This window comes from Erpetoichthys calabaricus, chromosome 11 (genome assembly GCF_900747795.2).
Source record: "Erpetoichthys calabaricus chromosome 11, fErpCal1.3, whole genome shotgun sequence".
Taxonomy (NCBI): Eukaryota; Metazoa; Chordata; class Cladistia; order Polypteriformes; family Polypteridae; genus Erpetoichthys; species Erpetoichthys calabaricus.
In genome coordinates, this window is record NC_041404.2 from 75,020,817 (window position 1) to 75,048,548 (window position 27,732).

Consider the following 27,732-nt stretch of genomic DNA (forward strand, 5'->3'; position numbering starts at 1 on the left):
CCAGACTAGACTGCTGCTTAGCATTTAATACAATCTTAATAGACACAATGATCCTGGGGGCAGAATTGTAGCTGTTGCTTTATTTTTTGTCAATTCCTTCATTAGATGTTCAGTCCTTCCTTTAATGAAACTAATGCTAAATGGCCACTGCCGTCAGTCGATAATTGGGCAAAAGCAACAGTGTTTGCATTTTTTCAAAAATATTTCCAAGAACTCTAATTATAGCAAAGTAATATTTACTGTGTATAGTGACTTTCACAACATCCCAGATGCTTCTCAAAGTGAACAAAATCACACTTGTGAACAACTCAAAATTAAGTTTACTAATGAAAATATAACTGTAAAAGAGTGAGCAATTCTTGGTACAGCTTTCAAACATCCCACAGAATATTCTAGTCAGAATGCAAGCAGTGTGGTTAATGGCTTTGGACTTCAAACTCTGAGGTTGTGAGTTCAAGTTCTGGTACTGAAAGTGTGGCCATGAGCAAGTTGCTTCACCTGCCTGTGCTCCTATTTGGAAAAAAAACAAAAACAAATGAAATGTAACCAATTGTATCTCAAATATTGCAAATCACCTTGGATAAAGGTGTCATCCACATAGTAATGATAACAGTATCAAATGCAGCAGTTTGGTTGAGAGGTAGCAGTGCAGCATTAAGGAGAGGCTTTTTCTTAATTTGTACTTGGGCAGTTCAGTATAGTGATCAGGTCAGGATCCATACTGGAAATTTACAAACAGTTTAGTTTGATGCTTAATAAACTGAGAACAATGCAGGCTGTAAAAATGTTTCAGCCAAGAAAGAAAGATAATATTGGAAGAACTTTGGAGAGGAAAAAGGGGTCAAAGTGTGGTTACTCCAGTACAACTACAACTCTATCAAGCTTGAGAGAAGCAAGACTTGGGCTTGAATGAAAAGAAGGATTGATAGCATGGATGATAAAAAGAGCAATATAAGTCTGGTAAGAGGAACAAAGATCCTCTTCAGTTTTTCAATTTCAGTTTTATTAATAATGAGTGATTATTAAGGAAAAATGTGCATCAGGTTTGAGTTATACAGAACAGCTGCCTCTTTCACTGTTTATGGAAAAGAGGTTGAGAGTGAAGAAGCTGACAGGGAAATAAAATGGTAGAGAAGTGATGAGCTAAGGGCAGTATGTAGTGGTGGTTCAAGTGAGTGATGTAGAAATGGCAGTGAAAAACTTGGGTTATCTTAAATAGCAACCTTCTTAATAAGAGTATGAGACAACCAAATAACTACTCTTGGTACATTGCACTTGTTATTGCTGCCACAAGTAATAAAGCCAACAATCTACCCAATTCACATGCCTATTAAACGTTTGCTCCCTTAATTGTTTGCTTTTAATTACAAACATCAGGAATTGTCAGTGAGAAGTTGTTATAGCATTCGTTCATATAATCATTGCAGTTACTTGCGATTCTTGGAAGGCAGTGTGTAATGGCTCACCCACACTTTTTAGGCCAATGATAATACTTTTACATTATTATGCGCTTGACTACATGATTAATCTTTATCTTAAAATGATTTGTGTCTTTTAAAAATAAAAGGTAACCTTTTTCGGTCTATTCTTCACAGATATATCCCCAGATTAAATTTTTTCTTACATGCAGAAACCCGAGCCTTACCCAAACCGTGTGAATTCAGGGCGCCTCGACGTGATTTGGAGAAAGAAGCCGCAGTGCCCGGGAAAAACGTGCGAGTGCGTGCCGGCTTCACCTTGGCGGCGGCCGAGGCCTTTGAAGTGTCAGGCGGGCGGGCGGTCGGTCGAGCTAACCACACTGGCCACGCCCCCAGACGCCAAACTCGACACAGTCACCAGAACAGAGGGTTTTTTTCTTCCTTTTCCAAATTTCAAGTAGCTTGGCAGAATTACGCGGGGCAAAGATGACTTTTGCGTATGTTTACTATTCTACCCTAAACGTGACAGAATGGGCGTGCTCGCCTAGACTCTCCACGTTGACACGCCAAGCGGTCACGGAACCAAGCATGCCGTGCCAGCACCTAAAATGGCACGTGGGCAGCTTCAGAGCATCACGGCGCTACCGTGAGCCCGCCCATTCCGGGGTTGTTCCAGATAAGCTGTCTTCTCAACACCCCACCGCCCCCGCCCCCGCCCCTTGCTGTACAGTTTTTGTTATCTCCTGCAAGCAGCTAAGATGGACGTTGCAAATCAGGTAAGACAATAAATATCTTGTGGGAACCTAATGGACCCACTAATACCAGTGTGCGAGAAAATATTAGGAGGCAGAGGACGGGCTGGGCCGTGTGCCTTGGCGACGAATTCCTACGATGCGCTTACAAGGAGCGGCGGGCGGATGGGTGCGCTGCACTGATTCTGCCTTCTCCCTTTACACCATTGCAAGTCCGTTTCTCGGCAAGGTTGTATCGAGTCCTGGTGTAGGTAAAGATGTAAAACACCGCGACATAAAAAAGCCGTGATGGTGAGCAGGTGTCGACGGTGAATTCCTCACCCTAAGCGCCTGAGAATCAGAGGGACAGTAGGCAAAAGCCTTTCTAGACATCTTTCTGCTGTGTGCAGTGTTTTTCATGCATTATTTTTTATTTCTTTATAGACGCGGTTTTCTGTTGGTTTTCTATCGTTAACCGCCAAAATAAATGTACGATAAAATGTTAGAATATGAGATTTGGCTTGATTTACCCCGCCCCCAATAAATACAACATTAAATACTAACAAATATGAAAAATATATTGATCTGAAACCCCGCCTTATTCATTTGCCATTATTTCAGGGAACCAGGAGATTTGAGAGCAGCCTTTTAACATTTCTAGAAGTCGAAGGTGCTCTAAACTTAAAAAAAAAAAAGAAATTTTCCCGTTTTCTGTAGGTTCAGTAAGGTACAGCGACATGTAAACGAGTCATACGTTTACCGCATAAGCCTCTCTGTCTAGAAACCGCTCTGCAAATATCTTAAATCAAGAAAAAAACTTGGTGCTTTAAAAATGAACGATAAGAAGAAGTCGTTCTCTCTGTCTGCTGGTGTTTTGTTCGCCTTTGCAAGAAATATTTTCTTCAGTAGGTTCGATAGTGCATTTTCATCGAGATAGCCTTATCTTTCTTCCCATTTACTGTTTGAAGGCCAGTCGCGGTTGTGAATGTAAAGCAACCTGAATGTGATTTGCAGATAAGGTGTGAATTACATAGCCTTTAAAATATTCACTGTTCCTTTAAAACCTGTCTCATCCCTCAGAACATTTTATTCATTAAACCCGAAGGCCTTTAAAGCAAGGTGATCGCCTGTGTTAATACCTGTATGGAGCATTGAAGAGTCAAACGTATGCCTACCGTGGGCTGCTAATGACAATGATGTCTTTATTTCTCTGTTTTAATAGCTTGCAGCTAGTGGGCAGTTCAAAGTTGCCAAAGAACCCCTCGGTTTCATCAAGTTTTTGCAATGGGTGAGTTGCTGAAATCATACATATATATATATATATATATATAAATTACTGTTTTATTGTATATTTCAGAATGTTTGCCTGAGGTTATTTAGGCTCTGTTTATACGGCAATAGCAATTGGATCTGGACATACCGCCCTTGAAATTTAATAGAGTTCCCTTCCCCCGGAATTACGATCGCAATATTGTTTTTTTCGTCTTCAGTGGAAAGCATGTAGGTGTATATGTGCGTGGTTTGGAGAGGGTGGGGGTATGTGTGCTGCCTTATCTCTCTCTTTCTCTCTCTCTCTCCCTCTCTCTATCTCTGTATTTTCCAGTGTGCCTGTTTGTGTGTGTATGTGTGTGGAGGGGTCCATAGTTAAACATCCGGAAGTGAAATACAGTAATCACATTTTGTTCTGACATCTCCTGACCGAGGGGCAGAATTGTGTCTGCCGTTGTTGGCTAAATACGGAAAAAGACGTTCAGTATCGAGGTTACCTCCTCCAACATCAGGATCCGAGGACTCACATAGCTGACAAGTGTAGTCAGGCAGGAACCATCCTTTACCTTCATGAAAGCTCAGATCATCTCTCTTGACATTCTTATAAATGTTTCTAACTAATATTCATATTTTCCTTCTAGTTGTTAAAAAGTTCGATTTTATCGTGGTTTCAGATATCTGCCGTTTCTCTATTTTCTTAACTGTATAGAATTTAGCATCCCGTGAATATCTGTGTGCCATCGTTGTCTGTTGGCTCTGTGATTTTTGCAGTTTCATAACGTTTCCATACCCTATCCCAATTCCACTTTATCTCCATGTCTTCTTTTTTAAATTGTGATACGTAAAGAACAATTCCATGACAAAAGGCACTCCAAATCAGTTTGTATGTTAAGTACTGTATTTTGCATCATTATCTTAGTGACCTTGTGCTTTTCTGGCAACCAAACCACACCATTATTTAAAACGATTATAGTTTTTGTTCCAATCTAAATGTTTTAAAAATGTTTAAAATTTTAAAAATATCCCAGCCATCGTAACCCTAGGTAATGTAGATCGTGTATTACTAAATACATAGTATTACAGTGCTGTTGTTGTATAATTTCTGCAGTAATTTAGTTGAAAGAGAAATATACATTTTTCACTATTATGTTGTAATTTCAAAATCCAAATGACTTCCGTCAGTCGGACAAAAAGAGACCTCCTTAATGCGCCTGCGCCCTCCTTGTTTATAATATCCGCCGCTGGGTATTTTAAGAATATATTGTCAGTAATCTACAGCATTTTCCAACGAGTTGCTGAACATGACTTGGATATGTACAAGCAAATCATAAAATCAAAATCCTCATCGAAAGTCGCTCTATTTTAAATTACGCCGAAAAATCAATTCGATTAACTTGGCGCTTTCGCAGAGGTGAAATACAACATAAATAAATAAATAAATTCTTGGACTAAAAAACAGCTTTATAGTGGTAATCTGCACTGAGCGTACTATCATTAGGATTCAAGAGCTCCTGAATGACAGAAAGAAGATCCTACGTTTCAGCCCGCTTGCAGATCTCAGAGCCCCGCAGCCATTTCGCACGGCTCTGCTGTAACCGTGTGTGGTGCTGAAACTGACAGCTCCATGGAACCGCGCGTCGCGGGGGCGCGCACCGCAGCAGGTGCGTCACATCCGAGTCTCCAGAGTGCTCTCAAGACGAAATGCGTAGAGACTCAGGATTCCGTTAGTCATGCTGCTGATGTTAAAACACAGGATTCGGCTACGCAAACATGGATTTGCCAATTCCAGGACTGGCCAAACAGAAGGATATCAAAGAAGGAAAGAAACAGTGCGCCTCTTTGTAAAAATGGTGGTATCCAAGCAGCTGTAAACTGACTCACAGCCAAAAAACATTACGTATCAGTTTTTACGTATGTATTTTTTTAATTTTACATTTATGTTATAACAAATTCCTATACATTTTTATAATGATGCAGGCGGCTGGGGATAGTCATTAATGCACACATTTCCCTATATTAATTTATGATAAAGTTACAAATAGCAGAAAAGTAATATAAATTCAAAGTGTAGACAAAAAAGATTCCGGCAGCTGAAAATCCAAGGCTTTGGAAGCAAGTACAACAACCTACCATAAACTAGAATACCATTGGTAGACTTTGTATATATCACATTCTATCTCAACAAAAGACTGTAAAGCAAGTCTCCAGCATGGATGGGACAGCCTCTTGCTTTTATCAGCACCCTTTAATGCCAAACTGTTTGTGCTCTTCTTGATTATGCTGGAAAAAGCTTCTTTATTGTCATATTGCACTCTCATTGTAAGACTTATCCAAATAATATATTTATCAGTTCAAGCCCAATGCATCACATTCATTCCAGGAGTGTACTTAGTGAAAATTGATTTCATTTTCATCAATGTTGTCAGTGTTATCTTTTTATGTTTTTATCCAGATATTTATGCTCTTTAGATTAATGGAGATAATAAAACGTATTTTGAAACAATAAGCATAAAACAGGATCCGACTTCAAATGCAATACAAATTATTATAGTTTTGCATACTGAACCAACTTGGCTTTCCTAGTAAATTTTACATGTCTTTAGATTGTGTGAGAAAACTACATTAAACCCAGCCTGAAGTGTAGAGGTAATCTCACAATAAACACTCCTCACCAAAACATAATTTTTCTAAAACATGATTTTCCATTACAGCATAATGCACAAGGCAGGAATCATTGCAAGGTACAAAGCCATACTCACACTGAGATAATTTGGAGTTATCAAATAATCCAACATGCACATAATGGAAGACACAGGGAGGGCATCAAACTCTTAACAAAACAATTATTGGGCTAGGAATTGAAGTTTTGAGACTATAACACAGTCAATTGCACTAACATGTCATTGTAGTAATTAATAATTGCATGTATCTAATGGTTAAAAAGTAAATTAGGATAAGATTAGGTCATTTAGAGGTTAAGAACAGCAAGACAAAAACCCAGTTTATATAAATCCTCAAGGAAGTACGCCTTGTTGGGCACATGATCCCCACGAAAAGATTAAATCGGAGTCTAAATGACCTAGGTTTCCTGAGAACTATGTACTCTATTATGGCTCAAGGTGTTGACTGTAATTGCAGATGAATTCTAAGATACTTTATTTGAAGCTGGAGGATGTCACTTAGTGGTGAAGCCGTCATCCTTCATCATCACCAAGGTCTCATTCCAAAGCCTGGAGTGAAAGAGTATAGGCCAGTTAAGACCAGACATGATGGCTAATATACCTGTGGTTTGTGTTTCTCTTGGTTTCCTTGGTTTCCTTCTGGGAGTTCCTTTAGGTTGAATTGCCATAATGTTGGAGTACAGAGATGTGAGTGTACCTTCTGATGAACTGGCATTCCTTCCATGTTTAAAAGTGTGTATAAAAAATAGATGGATAGACAGAATTAACCTGTATGTATTTGGATTATGATAGGTAACCAGAGTAATTAAGACAAGTTTATACTGAAACAGATTAAAATTCCACTTGGACCCCAGGCCTGAAACGAGGCCCTAGATGACTAAAATAGGACAAAGCACTGTCTGATATTTTATTACATTCCATCCATCCATTTTATGAACCCACTTAATACCCTGAACCTATGCTTGCAGCACTGAGCACTTGGCAAGCAGCAAACCTAGATAGGATGCCATTCCATCATTCAGGATACTGATGCATTCATCCACACTGTCTCATACCAGTCCTGTATAGAATATTAATTTCATATTTAAATCTTTAAGATGTGGAAGAGAACAAGGACATGTAAAAGAAAGAAACAGAAAGAAACCCATGTAAAACAGGGGTGAACATGCAAACTTCACATAGACAGTGACCAGAACAGCATTCAGACCTGGAACCCTGGATCTGTGAGACAATTAGGATGCCTGTGTGTCACTAATGTGTGGGATCCTTAAAAAGTAAAATAGTAACAAGTGGAACTATTGTTTCCTTTACCTTGTAGCAGATGAGGACACCATTGTTATTGCATAATATTATAAGTATAAAAATATTAATTCATAATTATAATATTTATTGTGATAGTTCTGAACAGGTTTATTTTAATACAGGGTCTTTGAGACTGTAGCCTATTCTGGCAATCTCAGGCACAGGTTTGTGATGCCAGTCCATCTTAGAGGACCCATTCATATACAGGGCCAATTTAACATCACTAGTTAAAGTAACCAGCTCATCTTTGGTAGGTTAAAAGATGGATTTTGGGAAGATTAACATGGAACAAGAAAGGGCATCTTCCATAAAGACAGTATCTAAGACAGGGTTTTGAACCAAAGGCTCCAGAGCTGCATGGCAGTAACATATGTATTGCCAATATTACATTGGCATTACAGTATCTGCCCTTATTACAAATTGTAATAATAGTCCATGGTGTTATATTTGAGCTGGAGCTCAAAAAAGTGAAAAATACAGACAAATGTGGATATATAGTCTTTATTGATGAATAAAGTGAATACATATGTTACAGCTAAATGAACTGTCCATGCCAGGGCTACCTATCTTAGACCATCGAAATTGAATTGGCAAGTAGTTTTTGTTTAAAAATTATATATCCAAAGATCAGACTGTCTTTAATTCATGTCATGTCTTTTCAACCTCTGATATAAAATTTTTGGAACACATGCTAACACCCACACCAATTCACACAAGGTCTGTATGTTCCAATTACATTAATCACATTTTGTTCTAATTTTCTTGAATGTATCATGATCCTTTTTATCTCTAGTGATGGATTGAGATACTCTCCATTTTCAAGTGTGAGTTCCCATCACCTTATGGTATAGTTGAGCCCATTCTCCTATCCTTTTATTTTAGAGCAGTCACTGCCAAGATCACCTATTTATCAACCTTACTGTATTTTAAGTATAATGTATGTCTGCTGTTGTTTTCCTTTATTTAGAAAACTGATATAAGAAACTACAAAAAAATCCAAAAGCATAAAGTTAGTAAAATTATTTTAGCATATTTACTATATAATTTGATACACATTGCTATGTATTTCATTTATAATAAGGTGTATAAACCATACACAAAATATGTAACATTAGCAACAATAAAGCTGAGCAGACGTAACAGTAGTGCAGCATGTAGTGCTATCACATCACAACACTTGAATAGAAGTTTGATTCTTTGTTGGGGCGCCTTTGTCAGTTCAGTTTATTTTCTGACAATATTTTCCACCACTGGGTCACAGGAAAAAACGGGAGAGAGACACACACACACACTCACTCACTTACACCAGGCCATTTTAGAGTTGCCTGTCAACCTAAAACATATCTTTTGAATTAGATTAATGAGCAACTCATTTTAGGAGTGTTCCCATGGTGGACTGCCTGGCACTCTGTCCACGGTCCATTCCTGCCTTGTACCTAATGATGATTCAGGTCACTTTAACCATCTGTCTGCAGTAACCATGTTATTAAAACAAAGAATGGATGGGGTAAGGTAACAGAGATAAGGGTAAGTGCTAATACTGGAGAAGAAAAAAAACTCCAGCAGATATACATATTAAGGAGAAAACAAACCTCAGGAGGACCATGATGCTTGGAGAAAAGGCCAAGTGGCCACCTAGTCTCTTCATGTGAATTATACAACATATCATGGTGCAAGTCGTTGGCCATGACTGGTTGAATCTTCAGGTGAAATGAGGCTGCAATGTATCATCTGTCATTGGTGGTGTCATTATCTCTTATCTACTCTATAGGCTCATTTCAAAGGCCAAAAAAGTGAAATACTAAGAGCAAGAAATCGTCAGGAATACTTTTGATATCTGAAAACAGGTTCTGTCTGTGTTCATATAGTTTTCCTCCTAGTACTCCACTGTTAGATTGGATAGCATCTTTAAATTCAATGTGAGTACAGCTTATGATGGACTACGTTAATGGATTCAGAAAACAGGTAAATGGGTACAAACTGGAGCTTGGAGGATTGAGCTAAAGTAAAACCCAGCCATTCATTTTAAAGCATGGTCTTACCCATTACTACCGAGTGCTATTATGGTAGTATTGGGTACATTTACATTGTAGAGGAATATCAGAATAACAGAAGAAAAATCACATAAAATTAGAGGGTGTGAAAATCCTACACAAAGTCCAAGCCAGACAACAAACCAAGGTTCTTTCAGATATGAGGCAGCTGTACAAACCAATGTACTGCCAAAAAATAATGTTTGTGATTTTATTTGTAAGTTAGAGACCTAGACATGACAAAGATACTGAAATATACCTTCTCTCACTTACAGTATTTTACAAATGAATATACAGTATTTACTTCTGATGATCTACATGTTTACCATCTACCCACTCTTTAGTTTTTAAACTGCTCCATCTAAGTCCTATAACATGACAGCAGTGAATGCAAGACAGGCACACCAAACACTTATACTGGAATTGTTTAGAGATCTATCCATCATTCCATTTCCTCGCCCACTAAATCCAGTTTAGGGTGACTTTTTTAACCAATCTTAAATGGGGCACCGGTCCTTTAAGGGAACATGCACTCCTAAAGTGTCAGTTAAGAGCTGCTAGTTAACCTAAATGTGAATTCCTTCACTATATGAGAGGAAAACCAAAGTCATCCATTATAACTAAAGTAATAGGAAGTCTTTGAAATCCATATGAACCCAGAATAACATTCAAGCTCCATACAGAATAGACTATGTTATTTGAGTGGTGAGGGATAGACGTACTACTTTTGCTAAGTGGAATTTAACAACTGGGTAGAGGCAGTTTAGGAATAACAAACTTCCTCATCCTTTATTATGTTCATTCATAGTGGCATTTATAAAGTGTGCTGGGTACCACTTTGGACTGCGTATGTGAAATTTATTTTTACTGCAAGATTGTGTGGATTTTCTACAGATGAAGCGATGAGTGATTGGCTAGAATTACAGATTATATTTTGCTCTTGATATACTGAATCAACTTAATTTAGTTTAAATGGGTGTATACACCTGCTGTATGGGCATAATGGATAATTTGTGTATGTGTGTAATCATTCATCTTTATTACCAATCATTTTTATAAGTTCTTCTATGTACATGTAAGTCTTTTTCAGTGCATATGGTTGATCAGTATGCAGTGTGCAATGTTTTATTAATGGTGTTTCCATATGCTCAACAAATCCTCCTCTGTGGGTGCACTATAATCCAGTGGTTGAACAAGCCTGTCTTTATATAGGCCAGAAAGACCTTAGGGGAATTTAATGAGACAGAAGTGAATTGAGGGCTGATAAGATCGGTTGATAATACAGGGGCTAAATGTTTATGGACCTCTGCATCTAGCCATTGGATCACTAGGGACAGTAAATGAAGCATTGTTTTCTATCAGTAACTACAGTCTTCTAATCCTGATTGCCTTCCTGTGTTTCTGTGCACCTAACTAAGCCTTAACAAACATCTTCACTTCAGAGTGGAGAGTTTGGCCTGGCAGATTCAACTTGTTTAAATTGCCTTTGGCTGACTTACAGCAGTCGCTTCTTATGCCACTGCAGAACTCTGTAAATAAAGGTTGCTGTTTGAGTTTGTTGTGCATCACCTTTTATTCTACTGACAGTGGCACAATCCTGTGTGCATGTCCTTGCTTCTTTGTGTGTATAAAATAGGATCATCTGTCTTACACTTTGTGGCTGCTTGAATTGATTCTTAAAGTGAGTTCAGTACACTGTATGGGATGATTCCAAGGCCCATCCTACTTTCTGTATCCTTTTATCAGCATACAGGTACATCTCAATATGATGTGATATGATGAATGCAGTGTTTACACTAGAATTTTTACCTGCTGGTTCAATTCTAGGTGTGCTGAAGGCTTAATATTAGGAATGTAGGCTTTATCAGTAGCCTAAATGTTTCAGTAATTTACACCATATAGTAAGAGCATAAGTAATTAGCTGACTCAATTTCAGTGAAAGCTGTTTTAATCTCAGAGAAGTAAAAGGTGGAGTGGGAGAGATTCTGAAAAAAATTGGACATGAGCATCAGTAGGCTTTGCACCCTAGGAATCAAGTTACCTGAACAATTCTATAACTTTTCATAAATTATTTACTGCTCTGATGCTGATCTTTCTGATCATAAAATATCTCATTGTGATAGCAATTGACAGGAAGAATTTGTAATTAATTGCAGAATTATGGTATTTGAGGGTTCCTCTAGAGTGTGTCTTTCTCTTGCTCGATTTGTCTCAAAAATGAATCAACACATCATCATCTCGTAACAGGCTTAAGTTTCGAGTTCGGTATTTTTCCATCCAGCCATTTTAGCTCTAGACCGTCTTCAAGAAACTGCGACACACAGACACACACCCATCATCAAGATTTCGAAGTTTTTGGTATCAGGGGACCCTAAAACATTGAGCTGACTTGAACCAACTGATTCTAAAATCAGACACAGACTCATAGGAGTCAAATATGTTAAGTACATATAACAGATCAGAGGGGGCATCACCGAGAAAAAGCAGAATATCATCAACATAAAACACAACGTTTTGGGGAGTGAAATGGAATATTATAGGGGAGATTAAGCTTGTTTCACAAATAGCAATATTTAAAGGCTTGCGGGAGAAATTGAAGAGGAGAAGGAAAGGTATGCAACCCTGCATGTCTCCTCGTGAAATTTTAAAATATTGTGACATAATTGAGTTGAGTTGAGTTGAGTTAGTGACAATAATAGTGGAGGGAGATGAACAAAGTGTCTTAACCAAACTGATGTAGGCCTCCCCCCTTCCCCCAAACTCTACATGACTTGTCTTATAAAAGATTAGTTAATTCGTTCAGCATCTAAAAGGAGCAAGGCTGGAGCCAGGGGAGGTTGAGTTCCACGTCAATAATATGAAGAAGACTTCTAATATTGTCAGTTACCTGTTGTGAATGAATAAAGTCAGCTTGGTCAGGGTGAATTAATTTGCAACCTACAGTACAGTACAAGCTGAAGTTGTTATGTTAAGAGTTTAGTTAGCACTTTTACATTGGAGTTCATAAAAGAAATAGGCCAATAGCTTGAACAGTTTGTTGGATCTTTACCTTGTTTTAACAACAGGATGATCATGGTGGTAATTACCAGAATCATTCATTCAGGTAGTGGAAATGACTGAAAACATCTCAAAAACTGGGAACGATAGTTGCTTCCAAAACAGAAAATCCTCAGGTGGCAACCCATCTGGCCCTGGTGATTTGACAGATCGTATGGAATCTAAAGTCTCTTTAATTTCAGGAACCATAATGTGTGCATCAGGAGAGGAGTCATTATTATCTAAAAGTTTATGGAGGCTGAGATTGGATAGGAAAGAGTTTATTTCAGCATAGTTGGGGTTGAAGTGAGCAGAAATAAATCAAAGTAATATTCAAAAAATTGTCCATTGATGTCGATCAGATTATTACTAAAATGACCAGCCGTATGTCAAAAGGTAGCACATGCTTCACCCTAATGCAGCCTAAGCTAGTAATTTACTTGGTCTTGCCTCAGCAACATAATACCTGGCTCAGGTATTTCATTTTACATTAGAGAGTAGAGTTCAACTCTGTTCTCAAATTAGAAGTTAAGGATTTATTAAACACATAAGGACAGTAGTCTCCAAAGCAGTAAGCCGAGACTCCAAATCAGAAATGTTTTGTCTGCCAGACATGTGTAGAGTTTTCCACAGAGCCAGAGCTGATGCTAATGAACTCTTAAAGCTCAATGACTTCTGACTTTATATTGGATCAAGAAGCAGTAATGATTTAAATCACAAATGGACTGCACAGGATGGTGCTGTCAAGAAATAAAATTGTGAGAGAACAGACTTATGGTTAGAGATGATCGTCATGGATTCAGAGTTCTGAGTTCAAATCCTACATCTTGGCCTGTGTGGAGTTTTCCCCATGCCTGTATAGGTTTCTCTCCCATATCCCAAAAATGTTCAGGTCAGGTTGGCCAAACTGGCCCTAGGTGAATATAAGTGGAAACTATGATAGACGGGCAAACCCTCTACAGCTGCTTCCTGCTTTGTATTCATTGCTACCAGAATGGGCTCCAGCCCCATGTGACCCTGAACTGGATGAAGCTGGTTTAAGAAAATTATGTTTTAATATACAACAAATTCAGTTATACCATAAACAGATTACATTTTTACAAACTATTAAAATTTTGTGTAACAATCAATTATTGGCAGACAAAACATTACCGCACTATTGGTTAACATCAACTACCTCTATGTTACCAGGTCAGAAAGTGTATCTTTTACTGACTTATATGGTTATCTATGCAAGGTAACTTCATCTGTGCAGCAACCTAGAAAACAAAACAGATAAAGAAACAGGATAAATGTTACAGTCCAGAAAAAAGTTAAGCTAAAATAGGACATCCTTATGTCTCTCTCAATGTCACTGGCTGGTACTGATGATGTGTATTTTTATGAATTATTTACAGTGCATGAGCCATAACATAGAGGCTAGTGAGATAGAAACAAAATCCCACACTGGACTGATCAGTGAAAGCAGGATACCACTGGCTTATTAAAGGAATTGGTTAGTCAGATAAAAAAAATGAAGACTATTAGTAAGCTGGCCAGCTAGACAGAAGTAGAGAGAAGCTGTCGTAATAACTATGAAAGGGGTCACTAAGAGACTGTTGCGACTAGTCTGTAACAAACTGACTAATTTGACTGGTCACAAATCCTGCATACTATGAATGGATACTTGGAATTAGCTTGATAAGGGGCTGTCAGAAATGGACATTAGGATTAAGGCTGATGTGGGACTAGTCAGAATTATTAGTCAGGCCAAGGATAACACATGGTGCACTGAATTGGTCAGTATATATCAGGTAGACTTAACGCTCTTTTGACTAGCAGTAAAAATATGAGTGATGTAGTTTATACCAGACTGGCACCTCACTCTCTTTTATTTTGGCCAGCATGTCTATAGTTTTCACTTCTGCAGTACTGATTAGATATTTTAAAAGAAAACCTCTTCACAACGGTGAGCTGGCATTTTTCTGCCCCTCAAGGACTACCCCGCTGTCCAACATAAGTGCCTCATAGTGAGCCCATCTCTGTTGGCAGCTGAGCCCTCTGTGCCTAAGCCAGTGAGACACAATGGCTGACAGATGCTAATTGAGAGTTTTAGCAGGGGGCACCAGCAGTAAGCCTACATTTTTACAGACAGATGCCATGTCATACAAAACATGGGCATGTTGTGCCCTCTTGTGGGCTGGTAATCACAGTCCTAAGGAGGCCCAGCTACAGTGTAGCAGCTTTGCACTGAGAGTCAGCACGCATTAGGTACTGTAGTTTAACCCCAGGGGGAAGTGGATGTCCCCTCTTGTCAGGGACACCAGTAGGTCTATAACATCCTTTTTAATGGTCACATCTTAATGGATACAGTACTGATCATATTCTGTTCTTACAAAGTGATGCATTTCAAGCAGTAAATTTATGCAAGGATACATTTCTGGAAAGTCAAATATTTAAGTGAGGACACTTCAAGTCAATTTGTATTGCTGTGGCTAAAGACACCTTTCTAGAGATACACAACGGTTACAACATGTTACTTATAAAATTACGTATTGCTATTGAAGTAGCAACAACAACAGCCACATTTATTTATATAGCACATTTTCATACAAAAATGTAGCTCAAAGTGCTTTACATAATGAAGAAAAGAAAAATAAAAGACAAAGTAAGAATTAAAATAAGACAACATTAATTAACATAGAATAAGAGTAAGGTCCGATGGCCAGGGAGGACAGAAAAAACAAAAACTCCAGATGGCTGGAGAAAAAAATAAAATCTGCAGGGGTTCCAGACCATGAGACCGCCCAGTCCTCTCTGAGCATTCTACCTCACATATATGAAACAGTCCTCTTTGTATTTAAGGTTCTCACGGAAGGACTTGATGATGATGGTCATGCAAACTTCTGGCTTTTAATCCATCAATGTTGGAACATCATGATGCTTTGAGTAGATGGTGGTGGCGCAGATCGCCACCACAAAAAAAACAGAAAAAGAAACAGAAGAGAGAGTAGGGGTTAGTACAGATTTTAGAGCCACCATGAATAGTTATTATAATGAATTGAATATACAGAGTATCAGGATTAAATTAAAGTGAATTTATGAGAAGGCCATGTTAAAATAATGTGTTTTCAGCAGTTTTGTAAAGTGCTCCACTGTATTAGCCTGGCAAATTCCTATTGGCAGACTATTCCAGATTTTAGGTGCATAACAGCAGAAGGCCAGCTCACCACTTCTTTTAAGTTTTGCTCTTGGAATTCTAAGGAGACACTCATTTGAGGATCTAAGGTTACGATTTGGAATATAGGGTGTCAGACATTCCGATATATAAGATGGAGCGAGATTATTTAAGGCATTATAAACCATAAGCAGAATTTTAAAGTCAATTCTGAATGACACAGGTAACCAGTGTAGTGACATCAAAACTGGAGAAATGTGCTCGGATTTTCTTTTCCTAGTTAGGATTCTAGCAGCTGCATTCTGCACTAGTTGCAAACGATTTATGTCATTTTTGGGTAGTCCTGAGAGGAGTGTGTTAAAGTAATCTAGTCGACTGAAAACAAAAGCATCTTTCAGTGATATAAGAGGTCTAACTTTTGCTATGTTTCTTAAGTGAAAAAAATGCTGTCCTAATGGTCTGATGAATATGCGATTTAAAATTCAGGTTACAGTCAACAGTTATCCCAAAGTTTTTTACCTCCGTCTTGACTTTTAATCCTAATGCGTCAAGTTTATTTCTGAAAACCTCAATGTATCCATTATTACCAATCACTAAAATTTCAGTTTTCTCTTTATTTAGCTTGAGAAAATTACTATTCGTCCATTCAGAAATACAAGTAAGACATTGTGTTAGTGAATCAAGAGAATCAGGGTCATCAGGTGCTATTGATAAATACAGCTGTGTGTCATCAGCAAAGGCTATACATCTTGCACATCCACTTTCTTCAGTTTGAGGCCAATATCAGACTCCAATGTGTGACAGGACAAGCCTTCAAAATAAGCATAGGGTAAGACCTTAGTGTGGTATTAACACAGGTTCTAACAAGTCCAGAGCTTGACACCTTGATGAGGTGCAGTTGCAGGTTTTTGACTTAGTCAAGTCTTAAATTATGACACAAATTCAGGCAACCCTTGCATTACCCATCATTAGAGTTTAAAGTCCAGCTTTGGAGTGAATCCAGAACTGGGTTTCATTTTGGTAAAGTTACCAGAATTAGCCCAGAGCAAACTTCATCAGGAAACAGTAAGAGCCAGACTTCATTGTGGAACAGGAACTATTTTCAAACTTTGCCTGATACAAGGTGTCCAAATAAAATGGGTGTAATTGTCAGTGTTAGAGAGGCAGCAACAATCAGGGTAGACACTACATCTCTAATAGTCAGACTGAGATCAAGATTGGGCTTTGGCATGTTTTAGGGTCAGGTCAGCTTGTCTGAATGGGACATTCTCTGTTCTGATGTCTCAGTAATTGATTGGTTTCACAGCTTGTGGTACACTGATATCATATTTTGTTCTTTCCTCTTATAAGAATACAACATATAATTGGTGAATTACTAAGAAGGTGGTGCTATTGTGCTGACTGGATGGCCCTTGTGGCTGGTCCGTTGGAGCATAATGTTTATATCTAATACTGAAGGAAGAGACACTTTCACACTAACAAGTGTAACATGTGCATATGAGTACATCATTTTCAGCTATTTTTGAGTGATATACACGCAGGGCACCCCACACAAGCAAGGAGACAGAAGATAATACTGCCATAATTCGAAGTCTTTGAACACAGGTAAACCCATCAGTGAGTGAACACAGTTACTGAGAAGAGCTCACAATGGGAAAATATTAGGACAAACTATAAGTGTGTCACAGCCCTAAGTATTCTGCAGGTTTGGGGAAAGTAACAGACCCTGCACACATATGAGTGAAGTAAATGAGAAAACTACAGAAATCCCCCTCATGCCAGTGAATCATATATAACATAAAGTAGGAAGGCTTACAAAGTGTGCAGTATATGACAACAAAATCAATCTACATTATGTAAGTGATGGAAATAAAGCTGCCTGATGCAAGCAGAAAAATCAGGCTCCCTGTAGTTAGCTGCCGATTTGACACCCTCTGGCATGTGAAAAAAATGTTGATGATGCTGCATGGCAAAAATGACTGAAGGCTTATATAAAAATAAAGCAAATTTAGTCACCCCCAGCCTGCCTTTTCTTTTCTCTGCCAAACCTATAGTATCAATAAGATGGCTCAGCCCACCTCCCTTTAAGAGATGCATCTCCCAGAATTATTATGCCACTGTCTCTTTAATGACCTGCAAGGCTGCCTAAATGCAGTGAGTCAGTATTGATTCAAACTCGGTGGCAGATGGTATGCACAGAGGTAGGTGTTTGGGGTGTGATTTAAAAGCTTAGCTTCTGATAGAATAAGAGTTGGAGGAGGGGAAGTAACATTGAAGTACTCCCATTTATGCCCATACAACAATGCTTTTCTCCAATGGAATCTGTTGTTCAGTCAGCCTGAGCTAGGACATGGTAACTTCAGATAAGGACTGCCTGAAGGGTTCTGGCCATTCTCACTTTGACACTGGTGTCAAATGTGACAGAGTGCCCCCCCCCCCCCCCCCCAGCAATGGGGGTGGAGGCAGGTGGTGGTGTTTGAAGAAAGTCAATTGGAAGAATTAGAATGATGTTATTCATCAAAACTGTTAGAAGAATGTAAAAGAGAGGAAATGTGCATGCATTAGTGTATGACCTCCTTCTCTTCATGGTCCTGTTCACACATGCTCTTCCAAGTCCTGCTGGTGCCTGCTGACTGTCTAACTTACATCCTTGGTCACAGTCATGCCAGTGCCTTGCATCATTGTACTTATGCACCAAAGGGTCTACTACTGCTGCCATTTACATTCCATAGCTATACCTCAATTCCCTGAAGATTACAACCGATTTGGCAGCCGTTCCAATATCAGTCAGCTGATGATGATGGGATGGTTTCTATGGAAATAGTGAAATCACAGCAGCCGTTTCCCATCTGGATGGCATTTCTATGGAAACCGTTAGTCACTGCCTTTGAGCGCAGCACTAAAGCAGGCTGAACATTCCTGAAGCACAACACCTTTGCCAAGTCTAAGTGAAAAATATGGTGTACATTACGTCATCAACTGTGTTTGAGAGGGTGGTGCTGTCTCTAGAGCAAAGTGAGAAGGCTTCATCTTAGGTGTGATTTCTCAGATCCTGTCTAAGTAAAGCTACTGAATGAGTACTCAGACAGAAAGGAGGCCAGCAGCAATTCACATGACTGCAGTTTAGTGAACAGGCAGCATCCTGTCCTCTGGGACCTTGGTACCTGTGGCACATGCGGACAAACACTGGCATTCTACACTACATTACCTTTAATAGGCCATCATGGAGCGAGAGAGAGAGAGAGGGGGAGAGAATGCCTTTAATATGACAGATGGAGCCAGAGAAGAAGGGATTATTATCTGTTCTCAATTCTATCGGATCGACGGTACACAACTAAAAATAGCGAACCCTAATCTGTAGTGAGTAGCGAAACTGTGAGTTGAAGGGGTGAATTAACAAAGATGCAGAGCAAAATCCAGGTAGGGAAGGTTAATAGAAGTGCCAAGGCAGGGTCAGCAAATGAGGACCAGTGTGACGGACTAATCTAAGTAGAGACTGAGTAAGGACCAGTATGGCAGTCTGGTAGGTGTAAAATTACATTTGGCCTCTGTCTGATTACGGTGTATTTGGGGCCATCCTAGACAGGAATAAAACTGCAGAATTATCTGGCATTAATGTACTTGTAATAGTGAAGTGGGAAAGACACTAGGTCTCCAGATAACGATAGGAACCTACAAAGTAACTATGCTGGGGATGGTGGAATAATGGAAGTACAGTAGGGCATGTTAAGAAGTAAAATATGAGTCCTGAAGTTAATGGATAGCAGCGGTAGCCTGTTAGGTTACCCATGGTGACATATTGTTTTCATTATGACTTTGCAAGGTTGTCTGGCTGTTTTAATATTGTTTGGGTTGCTAGAACTGTCAGGTCAATTGGGAACTACCCAGGAGAGTTCTATGAGAACATTTCTAAGAATTACAGAGGACAACCCTGGTTGTCCTTCAGGTTCAGGAAGTGGACTTGGAGATAGTGCTCGAATGCAGCTTAAAAGCTGCTCTCTCTCACTGTGCCAATGAGGTCAGAGTCAGGAATGTGGTGGCAGGCATGGGTTGTACTGGCAGGTGGAAGAGAGCTGGAAGAGAGTGAATTGAGAAAAAGGAATGGAAGCTAAGGAAGAAGTGTTTACTTATGGTTCTTCCTGGGCAAGTGACAAAGAGAGACCCATTCATGTGTGTAGGCAGGCACAGAGAGGCTCCATAATTTCATGTTTTTCCATTATTTTGTAACATTTCAACTAGTTCTGGAATTACCTACCCTTGGATGCTTATTTTTGTAAATCAATCTCTTACATTTACCTGGGCCTCTTTGGTGTTTATTTTTGATATGGAGATAACTCTCGAGAGTCCCATACAGACCACTAAATACAGAGTGAACAAGGACCAGCGTGACCACATATTGAGGTGATTTACTAAAGGTAAAATTGGCAGATGTAGCAGATTACTAAAATTGGAGGTCAGTGGGCAGATGGTCAAAAGTTTTGAATTTGTGGGGCAGAAAAAAAGTGGACTATTGATGCTTAATACTATAGAGGATTAGTGAAAAGGTGCTGTGTGTGGTGACCACTTTGGTTCACAACACCTATTACTGTTTACAGTGTTGGATCCCTGGCGGGCTAATTTCATATTTTGTTTGCCTTGTGCTTTTCAGTTCTTCGCCATCTTTGCATTTGCTACATGTGGTAGCTACAGTGGAGAGTTCAAAGTGAGCGTGCACTGCAAGAATAAGACAGAAAGCAAACTAAATATTGAGGTAGAGTTTGAGTACCCTTTCAGGTAAGTGTCTGCCTCCTCTGACTGTCAGAATATCTTCTGGGTGCCTAGCCTGCAGCTTAGCCAGTCATGTGCTTTTCTGTCTTTTTTCAACAGACTCCACCAGGTTTACTATGATGCACCCACATGCAAAGGTGGCACTCCTGAACGATTGTTCCTTATTGGGGATTACTCTTCATCAGCACAGTTCTTTGTGACAATTGCAGTCTTTGCCTTCCTCTACTCAATGGGAGCCCTAGCCACATACTTTTTCTTGCAGACCAAGTACCGTGAAAACAACAAAGGACCAATGATTGTAAGTAAGCCCCTTTTGGAAAAGTCAGACAACTGTACAGAAGTCAGTTCCTATATGTTCTTAGTCAAGGATATATTTTTCAACACATCCCAAGACAAACTTTTGTAATCCCCACTTAGTCACAAAGACTGACATGCCAAATGAACAATGCGCTTTACACATAAGCACCAACATACTACTTACACCAACATAGACACAGCTCTGAAATAATCAAAAATGCAATACACTAGCTCTCCAACAGCAAAATAACATTAATTAAAAACCACTCAACCCGAAAACAGAAAAATTCAACTGTTAATAAAATTGAACACTGATGCTAATACAACAGAATACCAACAACACAGTCAAACAAATCTGACTTGAGCAACATATTTCATGCAGCTATACATATAACTCCTTAACAAAAGCACATGCATGATGATATTAAACACAACTGACACCAACAGTGCACATGACAGGAGAATGAACATACCATACCATACCTTGCCATATTCTAAGCCCACTTAATTCAGAGCAGGGATGTCGAAGCCTGGAGCCTAGCCCATGAAGCATAGCATGCAAGGCTAAAAATATCTCTGGATATGCCACCATTCCACTGCAGGGTGAACACACATACACACATTAGGGCCAATTTAGCATTGCCAAGCCATCTCACCTGCATGTCTTTGGACTGTGGGAGAAAACTGAAGAACTAGGAGGAAGCTCACACAGACACAGGGAGAACATGGAAACTACATGTTGGGAGGACCCGGGACAAGAAACCCTAGACTGCTTAATGTGAGGCAGCAGTGCTGCCAACATGCCACCCCCAAAATGCATTATATAAAACATGAACATTTAATGTTTTACACTTATGTAAAACCAATGTACAGTTCATAATTTTAAACAATTAAAATACACAAATGGAATTTGTACAGTCACACACTGCAAACAGAGCCCTTCCTGGGATTGACAGACACCTTCAGGAATGGTACCTAGATACAAGTTTGTTTTCAGGCCTGCTATGATCTTGGGTTGTTAGCTACCCTTTACTTCTTTTGGGTATTTCTCCTTGCAGGACTTCATTGTGACAGTGGTATTCACTTTCATGTGGCTTGTGAGCTCTGCTGCTTGGGCCAAGGGCTTGTCTGATGTGAAGATGGCTACAGACCCAGAGCGCAACATTGATATGATTGAGGCTTGCAAGAATACAGAGAATAAATGTGAGGAGGTGCAAGATCCGGTCATGTCTGGGCTCAACACATCTGTGGTGAGTTTAGTGTTGGATGCGAAAAAAGCGTTATAAATTCATTACCTTTATCTGCTTATTCCACTGCAGCATCATTGGGAATCACACACAGATGGGATACTTCTATTGCAGGGTACAAATATGCAAACACCCACTGTCACTTATCTGAAGTCAGTTTAGAGTCACCAGTCAATCAAAAATTTTTTGGGAAGTGTGAGGAAACCAAAGGAACTGGAGACATCCACATGCATGCTGGGTGAATATGCAAATAGCAAAAAGACAGTGACTGACATTAACTACAGCAGAAATACCTGAAGCTGTAAGACAGCAGTGGTAGCCACCGCATCTCCATGCCGCCCCATTGTCAGTATTATTTCTCAGTATTATTCCCAGTCTCTGATTTTTACTGACAGCTCTACTACTTTCCTGTCATTTTAGGTTTTTGGCTTCTTGAACTTCATTCTCTGGGCTGGCAACATCTGGTTTGTGTTTAAGGAAACTGGCTGGACTGCACCTTTCATGCGCTACCCTCCACCCGCTCAGGGAAAGCAGCCTGCTCCCGATTCCTTTGGCACTCCTGGCTATGGTCAAGATGCTCGAGGTTATGGTCAACCCGATCCTTATGGGGCCCCACAAGGAGGCTACCAACCTGAATATGGCCAGCAAGGAGGTTACAGCCAGCAAGGAGGATACAACCAGGGTGGTGACTTCAACCAGGGAGGTTATGGCCAGCAAGGGGCACCAACTTCTTTCTCCAATCAGATGTAAATGGAGAAAAGGAAGGTGGGTAAAATGTAATTGATTCTACTAGTATCAAGCAAATAGTCATTAACTGTATGCCTAGTATTTTCTACAATAGATTACACAGTGTTGGCCATATCATTCCAGTACAGCCCAGAACTTTAAATGTTGCAGACAAAACGCAATAAAATAACCACTGCTTTATTGATATTTAGTAATATTGTCCAATCTGCCCCTCACCTGCACCTACTGCATACCTACTTACCACACCTCAAAGACCAGATATCTTCTGGTATATACCAGACATTAAACCAAGTGCACACTAAACCAGTTGCACAAGGCATGCTGTCTTTTACCAACCTGAAACAATATCAGGAAATCCAGATCAGTCCATACTTTTCAATATGGATCCATTTTTGACTTGCAATTACATGTCAACAAAGAGTAATCCAAGCATGAGAGCTGGCACAGTGGGTTGGCTGAAGGTCTCCAGTACAAACCAAGCTCAAAATAGCCAAAGCAGAATTGCCTCTGCCTACAACTTTCCCCCACTGCTGAAGTTTTGTTACTATAATGTCAACAACACTGTCCAAACCAAAACAGACTAGCAGTTTTGTGCATAGAGTCATTCAAGCATACTGTAAATTATACTGTATTATCCAGCTCAGACAAACTGACCTGCTTATATTTCCAGTTTGGATCAGCCTTAGATTCCTCAGTGTCCCAATATAAAGTAGGTAAGAAAAATAATTAGGTGAAAGAAAACCAGCCTTCAGCCCCTCCAGATTTTATTATAGATGAGCATTACTTATTAGTGTCATTAGTACAGAACCAACCTCTGTATCTACGCTTAACTTAACATGACTGATGAGTATCCCAGTACAGTCCCCCTTCTAACACATTCATACTTCATTATAAGCAAGTATAGTGGTTCATAACCCCCTGTTATATAGACCATCTTAATTATCCATACCCCTTTATGAACCACCATAGCTGACTAAATTCCCTAGTATAAGTTAAAGTCAGTAAAGAGTAGCTAGGTGTAAACCATACTATTGCCACTGTAAATGAAAAGCAGAAAACAGATCAATGGTCAGGGTACTACAGGGTAACCCCAATTAATGCATTGAAATGATTAAAAAACAATAGTGATATGAGGGCTATTCGCAACGGGTGTAAGAGAGACTTAATTCCCAGAGGTGGGTCTTACCGGTCAAAGGTCTAGTCAAGAGTGACACTGGACATCCAGGGCTTTGTAGTGGGGGAAGCAGAAAAGGCTGAGGAACTCAGTGAAGAAGTCATGTCAGTAGTCCACTGGAGAGTTCTCCTACATTCTAGGGCAAATGAAAATTGCAGTTATTGGTTGTATTGCACTCAAATCCTTCCCTCTAAGTACTTTAGACAAACCCAAAGCTGTGTAACTCACCCAGTGTTCATGTGCTTGACACCAGGCGCTACCATAGAATAGATCAGTGCCCATTATAATAAGCTCATTGTCTAGTGGCGCATTAATGACCTGTGTTCGTATTCTCAAGTCAAATGTTAACTGTCATTTTTGATTTAGAACTTCATTCCATGCACACCTAATGCAGCATTTTGAGTGGAGTGGAGTGCTTCACTCATCTGCTGTCCATGGTGCTAAGCACGTGTTTCTACCTGATAGCCCATCAGAAGCAGCCTTACCCCTGATAGCCATGCTCTTTAGACTGCTCTACATCTGTCTTTTCTCACTCTCTTGCAGGGACACTGCTACAGGAGATGAATCCAGAGCACTCTGCCCAGTGTTGGGGGGAGGGGCTCATCAGGCCCCTAAATGTTTGTCTGTTTGTTAAAGTAAGGGGTTGGGAGGGGGGCAAAAAATAAACTAGGGTTTGAATTTGGCTGTAAATCAATGTTCTATCTGTGTGACGTTCCAAATGGTGATAAAATCAGAAATAAACAAAAACAGGGAATTCAAACATTAAGAATTTAAACCTCATGCAAGAATGTAGTTGTCTGTGATGTGTAAATATTACTCAATATATACATACAGTATGTTATGTTCAGAATTATATTTCAATTAATGAAAAAAGAAAAGATTATAACATTAAAGAGTTGTAAAAATACTATAGAATTTTAACTTTCTGTACATTCTTGTTAACTTGTGTTAGAATATTGTTTTTAAAAAAACAGTGTTTAGTTATAATTTATAACTATCCAATTAGTTTTAAAGGAGAGGTGTGTCAAGGCTGGGTTGGAAGAAAATTCAGATAGCTTTTCAGCCAAAAAGAAACACGAGTTAAGATTTGCCTATTTATTCATTTAGAAAAAGACCCCCTATCCTTTACTGGCCAGCGTGTCAAGGTTTTTGAGCAGCTCTCCAAAAATGTCTATCAGAAATATTTAGAACTATCCACAGAGCCTGACTGGCCCCTCATCAGAGCATCTCTGTGGTGATGAGGTCAACACCTAGACAGGAGAGCAGAAAAGCTCTTAATTGATCACTGCCGGAAAAAAAGTCTTCAATGTAAAGCTTGCCTGGATCAGAGTAGCTGGGCACTGACCAAACTGACCACTGCCAGAGATCATAAAACTAGAATTAGACTCTCCTCACATAATAGATCAGACTGAACACTGCCAGAGATGTAACAGACTGCAGAGCCAGACGAATTGACCAAAAAAGAAATAACATGTCACAGTGGAAATTACAATATTTGTATTGCTCCTTTATTTTATGAAGGATTACTGCCTCAATATTTAAATGTGCAGCCTCTGATAATCCAGTCCCATTTTAATTGGGTATAAAAAGGAAAATAACATAAATTAGGTGAAGTGACACAAGGGTATCATCTGGTCATTGTTTGTACTAGCCAAATGTAAATCTGCATTGCTTAATTCTCAGAGTTATAATCATTTTATGCTTTGTTTTTGTCTGCAGTGGACAGAGTGCTTTTACAGCTCTTTTCAGTTTATGGGACTTAATTATGATTTCAGCCAGTTTGTATTTCTTAGTTTTTAAAAATTAGGTTGATCGTTGCCAGCCCAGAACTTCCAGTGGTGCTCAGCTTACTGTCCAAGCAGGCAGGATGGAGACACTGATCCTGTGACTAGATGTAGGAAGATGATGGATGGCACATGCATAAAATTGCATTAGCTGACATTGGAATAAGCAATGTCATGTTGCAAAGATTTGGGCCTCTTTAGTTGTAACACATAGACTAACATAAAAGGGGCCACCAAGAGATTTATCTCTTAGTGATACACAGACAACTGCTACAATCCAGCCTGCTCACAAGAACAAAATAACCTTTCCATATTTACCTGAGGAAATGAGCAGCTGGCACTCACAGAAGGCATAATGATTGGCATTTTTAAAGATTTCTGATTTGTGTTTCAGAATTCACATGTAGTGCATCAGTAACTACTTTATCAGGAGTCTCACTGGAGAATGGTGCCCTCGTGTTACTGACCTTTACCAACTTTACATATTCAAGGTGAGAAACATATTACACCAGTGCAGGCTTCTGTAGACTGAAGTGAGATCTCTGAATCAAGCAAGGCCTTTATCAGGGCCTGATGTGAAGGCCACCTTCAGGCTGGACTGACTCATAGAGATGGTTTTCAAGCTTAAATAAGCAAGGTCTTTGTAACAATAGAATGGAAGGTCTATTTTATAAAATAAAGACTAAGATGTTTCAGATACTTCATAAATATCAGCTTCAGATTGAAGAAAGACAATATGTATAAAGAGATGATTGTATAAGCATGGCACTATACGTTAAGAAGTGGGCAAAGCTGTCCTTCGCCAGAAGGGTTCCTGTTGACAGGCCAGTTGAGCTCTCTGGGATTCTGTCTGACAAGCAACTTGAACACCATGGGATTCAAGCTGGCAGGCTGACTCAACAGCCTCTAAGGATGGCAGCCAGGGTGAGTGCATTGCACACTTCGTTTGATTTAACAACACCATCACTTTACCTTTGCAGCACATCATCCAGCAAGTGATGAGGTAGTCATGTTTGCACTCTGGCCAGCCTGAATATGTATGCAGAGTCATACCTCCCAGCCTCTTGCACACTTGCAAGTATGAGGACTGGTGGATGAGAACACTGGCCCAATCCTGCTGTGCCCCTCTCCAAATTGCAGCCAAGTATGTTCTGTATTAGAGCTGCCATCACACCTCCAAAGGCCATTTAGCAGTTCCGCTCTGGCTTTAGGTGAAGAGCTTAGGCTGGAGGACACCCGCTGTGGGCGAGTGAAATAAACAGAAGAGTCCTTCAATTTGCTGAGCACCCAAGGAGACACGCAAACACACAAGTGTGCGCACACACACTTATATTCAGTTTACGGGATAACCCCTGAAAAAAGCTGATGAAATGTATGTAATCTTCAGTTCCCCCTCCCTGTTATAAATATATTCTATATATACTGTACTAAGCTCTAGTGTCTGTGTATAAAGTGTGTTTGTGATTTTCAACGCCTCCCAATCTGTGCCGTGTGTTGTGTATTATGTATTATTAATGTTGATATGATTAATATTATTATGATGATGCAGAGGGAAACAAAACTGCGAGAAGTTTCAAATCCAGACTCTGGACTCCTCTAATGAAAATAAAGCTAAAAAGATTCTACTGGGGTTGTATGCTTCTTGTTTGACTCTGCTTCGCTTCTGTCAGCCAAGTTCCAGTATGGCCACCTAGAATGTGTCCACTTCTGATGGCATTCTGTGAGCCATTGCTTTGGAGCTTAAGGGGCCCAATTTTTTTCCATTATTGATCATCAGTTTGTGCTGTTAAATTAACTGATGAACACACCATGGATGAGAAGATAAACAGGATGTTTTTTTTTTAATTCAATGCTGGAAAGGTGACCACATGCAGTAATTTCCTTGTGCTGCCACTGGGTTGAGTACCTGTGCTGGGCTTGTCATGTGCCTGCCCTTTTAAAATGTTATAAAAGCTGGATGACTGATGAGTACTGCCTCATTGCTGTCAAGTTTTGCTACTTGCTTGAAGGAACTTTCAGATTTTGTAATGTTTCCACACCACTGTTGTGTTAAGGGCTAGCAGAGCCCCTGAATCAAAACTGGCACCTG

At 39.5% G+C, this 27,732-nt stretch overlaps 1 protein-coding gene across 1 annotated transcript; it reads left to right on the plus strand.

The window, feature by feature from the left end:
• Positions 1–1,990: 1,990 nt before the first annotated feature.
• On the plus strand, positions 1,991–27,268 carry sypa (synaptophysin a). Its single transcript, XM_028813365.2, has 7 exons — positions 1,991–2,194; positions 3,372–3,437; positions 20,276–20,400; positions 20,494–20,692; positions 21,750–21,941; positions 22,359–22,703; positions 24,403–27,268. Exons 1-6 carry the CDS (start codon positions 2,177–2,179, stop codon positions 22,686–22,688), a joined length of 930 nt encoding a protein of 309 aa, XP_028669198.1. The 5' UTR covers positions 1,991–2,176; the 3' UTR covers positions 22,689–22,703; positions 24,403–27,268.
• Positions 27,269–27,732: the final 464 nt, after the last annotated feature.

What these genes read in the sequence shown, in the direction of transcription:
- sypa (XM_028813365.2), top strand. An exon ending in GAGTTTGAGTACCCTTTCAG is followed by an intron (nt 20,401 to 20,493) that starts GTAAGTGTCTGC and finishes TTTTTTCAACAG; the next exon opens with ACTCCACCAGGTTTACTATG. An exon ending in CTGGGCTCAACACATCTGTG is followed by an intron (nt 21,942 to 22,358) that starts GTGAGTTTAGTG and finishes CTGTCATTTTAG; the next exon opens with GTTTTTGGCTTCTTGAACTT.